This window comes from Fusarium oxysporum, chromosome 15 (assembly GCF_000149955.1).
Source record: "Fusarium oxysporum f. sp. lycopersici 4287 chromosome 15, whole genome shotgun sequence".
NCBI lineage: Eukaryota > Fungi > Ascomycota > Sordariomycetes > Hypocreales > Nectriaceae > Fusarium > Fusarium oxysporum.
In genome coordinates, this window is record NC_031000.1 from 442,310 (window position 1) to 446,986 (window position 4,677).

Genomic DNA, 4,677 nt, shown 5'->3' on the forward strand with positions numbered 1-4,677 from the left:
CACGATGAGGTTTAGACACTTTGTGGCGCACGTCTGATCACCGTGCCGTCGCCTATGATCCTCCCATGCTTGATTTGGTGGCGTCGAATAGCGGACGCAGCTGGAAGTTCGTTTGATAGCCACAATGCCCAAGTTCACGTCAGACTGCTGCGGCTGAAATCTGCCTTGCTTTTTTCACAAGGTCCAAAATCAGGCTGGCAGCAACAGGTGCGATGCGATTCTCCCCCTCGAGGTCTAGATCACCGGTACTGTAAATTAGCCGAGGCGCCTGCCAGCCACAACTCGTCAACCTTGACAGAGTGCCATATGGGAGGCTTTAGCGAGCGCACCTGGCAATGCCGTGCTTGCCCGGGTGCTCCGATGCACGTTTGGGACTTAAAGCGAAACCACACTTGGTACATATGATGGCTGCCTCCGGAAGGTTGTAATAAAAGACCGAGCCTCTCGAGCTTCTGCAGCTTTGCTGGGGGTAGAGTGGGTTGGCTATGTTGTTCTTGGTCATTCCCGCTCTCGTCGGTAGAGAAGCGAGCCATCATGATTAGATCTGTGTGATAAATAGAATAATAAATACGTGGAAGTTAAGCAGATATTCTATATAGAGATGATAAACATATGAATCTAGTAGATGACGATGATTGTTGTTGTTTCGTTCTGGAGTAACTAAGTGTCGCAGGGTAGGCATGAGCTTCACGGTCTCAGGAAATAACTGCATTAGTAACCTAGCTATATGCTTTAAGTAACTCTGCGGGATGGAATACCCCGCACAAGAACAAGTCAAGAACAATAATCAATCAACATATTTGCTGCTGCTCATCACATTCACTTTAACCCTTTAGGCACGCTCAATGCGTCACTAAGTCATTGAACTTAACAGGGGTCAGAAGACGGAAACGCGACGCGTTTCGCGTTTCAGGTTTTTTGATTTCATTAGCGCTGTACGACAAACACAGTGCGTTTCCATAGGGGGAAACACGGAGCGAAGATGCTAGACGGTGATTGGTCAGAACCAGGAACCGCAGTGCGTTTCTGGTGGTAATTCTTGAGCAGGGTAAAAAGCTAACCAATAGACCAAAAGTCAACAGTTCAGTCACTAATTGACTGGACTGCCCTCCAAATATAAGGAGCCTAGGCTGTCTCCAGCAGCTACAGTAGGTCTTCCGGGCTCGCAAGCCACTATATCATTATAAAAGCGCAAGAAGCATCCTAGCCTTCGTATCTATATTTAATATTATTAGTAGTGAAGGAATTAATTAATTAGATAAAAAAATTAAATCTAAGAAGGAAAAGTACGTCACATACTTGGATGCATCGCATGCTTATTATATATGTTAGTAATATAGTTAATGTAAATGATAAGCAAGCAGCATAGACAAGCAAGTGGCACACTCTACTTTTTACCTTAAAAGCAGTTTTTTAAATAATTCTTAAAAATTCAAAAGTCTGAAAACCAGAAATAACCTAATTTATTTAACTATAATATATTTTTGATATATTTTTCTAGAATTTCTTACTATTGTCACAGCTCGACCAGACTGGCCTACCCTAGACCACTAACAAGGTAGATCCGGATCACGTGGCGATACGTTATCGCAGAGACTTTGTTTACCGACCAGATAGTTCCTGAACGTAGCTCCTCGAGCTACGTCTTGTTAATAGAGCCTGACCTGCCTGCAGTGCCTATCCGTAGCAATAGACCGTATTCTGCCTGAAGCGTTCCCCGTTCACCTGCCCTACCGAGCCCAGCCCGTGACACTACGTAGCTCCCACCAATTGGACGCCGAACGCAATGCCTGCCCACCCGACTCCCCCCGCTATCCCAGGAAGCCGCGCCGAATATGAGGCATGCTATGCAGAGGACCCCGATAAGTGGTACCAATACCTAAGCGACGCCTACGCCTGGATGAAAGAACAGGAATCCAACCAGGTCGCAGCCGATAGGAAGCTCGTAGAGCTCCAAGTCCAGGTCGAGACCCAGCAAGAGGAAATCCTGAACCTCCAGAACACCCTACAGGCGGTACAGATCGAGAAGTCCGCCGCCATGATGCAGAGGTCATGGGTAGAGGACCGGCTTGATAAGAAAGAAAAGGAACTAGAGGCGGCCCGGGATGAAGCCCGCCAAGCTATAGCCTCTAGACTACCTACTGTATCAGCCCTAACGCCCTCCGCTACGCCTGATCCCCTTGCTAAGACGCAAGCAGCTGAGATTGTGGGAGCGGCTCCGCCTCCTACTACCCGATCTACCGCCTCCGCCTACCTTTCAGAACGACTACCCGACCCTGAGAAGTTTGAAGCTACCCGCGCAGACTTACGCCGCTTCCGTGATGCCATTACAGAGAAACTAACCGTTAATGAAGACCGATACCCGACTGCAGTGAGCCGTATGGCTTATGTGAATAGCCGACTGAACAAGGAATCCTACAAGCTCATACAACCTTACATCTTTAAGGGAGCTTGCCGCCTTCCAGACTATCAGGATATCTTGGATATCCTACAGGGCGCCTATGGGGACCCGAACGAAGCCAGAACAGCACGACGGAAGCTAGATGTTATCAAACAGAGAGATAGAGACTTCTCTACCTTCTATGCCGAGTTTCAGAGCCTGAGCCTTGATAGCGGCCTTGAGGGAGATGCCCTGGCCCCTTTCCTCGAGAAGGCCGTATCGAAAGAGCTATCCGAGATGCTCCTGAATAACCCCCCTGCCGATTACAGCTATAATACATTAGTATCGCACTTCAAGGAACTGGATATACGCCTGCAAGAATACCGTGAGAAGAGCCGACCCTATATCCCTAAGAGGTCGAACCCTATACCTCGTGTAGGTCCTACACGCACACGGGCCGAGAGACAAGAGAGGAAGTCCCCCTCGCCCCGTAGGGGTCGAAGCCCCCCTGAGAATCCCCAGCTTGCCGGAGACCCCATGGACTTAAGCAATCAACGCCGCTATATCCGCCCGAACTACCGCAGAGAGAATAACCAGTGCTTCCGTTGCGGGTCGTCATCTCACTACCTCCGCGACTGCCCTGAACCCGACACCCGGCCTGCTAAATTCCGACACGCAGCTATTCCCCAGAGCCCTTACCGCTATAGCCGTCACTCCTCTCCAAGATCCCCGGCTCTAGACCGATCCGACTCCCGCAACTCACGAAGGCACCAGGAAAACGGGGCGAGCCTGTCCTAAGTCGGCGGCAGGCTCCCGCCTCACTACCACCCGCACTGAAGATCAGACTATCTGCCGCCTCGGTCCATGGGATTCCAGTTGAAGAGGAAGGGAACCAACGTTCTAACTTAATGATTTTACCTGCTAACCTAATATCAACTGGAAAGGAACCAATACCTTCTTACGCTATGACAGATAGCGGAGCAGAAGGGAAAGGATTCATTGATGAAAGCTGGGCTAAGTCCCAGAACCTGCAATTCCGCCCCCTGAAGAGGCCTTTCGAAATAGAAGTATTCGATGGCCGCCCTGCCGAGAGTGGACAGATCACCCACTACGTCCGTGCCGGACTCCGTATCGCCGACCACTACCAGAAGAATATGTTATTCTACGTCACCCGGCTAGCCAGCTATCCTATAGTCTTAGGAATGCCCTGGTTAAAGCAACACGATCCACAGGTAGGCTTCGCAGCCCACACCTTTACCTTTAATAGTCTATACTGTCAGAAGTTCTGTAATACACCAGCCAAGCCCACAAAAATCAAAGCCCTACAGACCGTCCCAAAGAAATTCCTCCGCCAGCTAGAACAGAACATTCCCCAAAGCCTGAGGAGGAAGGATATCCTTCCTATATCCCTACAAGCTGTCAGACTATATAGCCGGAGAACCCGCTGTCGCTTCTTCGCTGTCACCCTGGAACAGATAGACAGAGCATTACAGAATAAGAGTGAGGATCTGAGACTGCCCGAGGAACTACGAGAGTTCCAGGACGTATTTTCGCCTAAAGAAGCAGAGAAGCTACCTCCGCACCGAGCCGGAGATCACCACATTGAACTGATACCCGGAGGGAAGCTGCCCTTCGGCCCGCTATATGGAATGTCCCGAGAAGAGTTGACAGCTCTACGAGAGTGGCTCGATGAGAACCTGCGCAAAGGATTCATCCGACCTAGCTCTTCACCCGTCGCCTCCCCAGTGCTGTTTGTCAAGAAGCCAGGCGGCGGGCTACGATTCTGCGTGGACTACAGGGCCCTGAATAATATCACCGTAAAGGACCGCTACCCGTTACCCCTGATCAAGGAATCCCTGAACAACCTGTCCGGCATGAAGTACTTCTCCCGCATAGATATTGTATCCGCTTTTAACAACCTCCGGATCGAGAAGGGCCAAGAATACCTCACGGCCTTCCGGACCCGTTTCGGATTATATGAGTCCCTGGTCATGCCCTTCGGCCTGACAGGAGCCCCTGCAACGTTTCAACGTTATATTAACGACGCTCTGCGAGAGCACCTGGATATATTCTGTACAGCTTACTTAGACGACATCCTGATTTACAGCCGGACCCGGGAGGAGCACATAGAGCACCTCAAGTTGGTGCTCCAGAGGCTGAGATCCGCTGGGCTCTTCGCAAACCCATCGAAGTGCGAATTCCTAGTGAAAGGGACGAAATTCCTGGGCCTGATCGTGGGCCAGGAAGGCATCAGAATGGACCCCGCGAAGGTTGAGACTGTTAAGAACTGGAAAACA

General features: G+C 50.3%; 1 protein-coding gene across 1 annotated transcript; it reads right to left on the reverse strand.

Moving 5' to 3' along the window:
• Positions 1-316: 316 nt before the first annotated feature.
• Positions 317-502, reverse strand: FOXG_22568 (uncharacterized protein; the record flags this gene model as incomplete). Its single annotated transcript, XM_018402983.1, has 1 exon — positions 317-502. The coding sequence occupies one exon, from the start codon at positions 500-502 to the stop codon at positions 317-319; it is 186 nt and encodes a 61-aa protein (XP_018257493.1).
• Between the last annotated feature and the right edge of the window lie 4,175 nt (positions 503-4,677).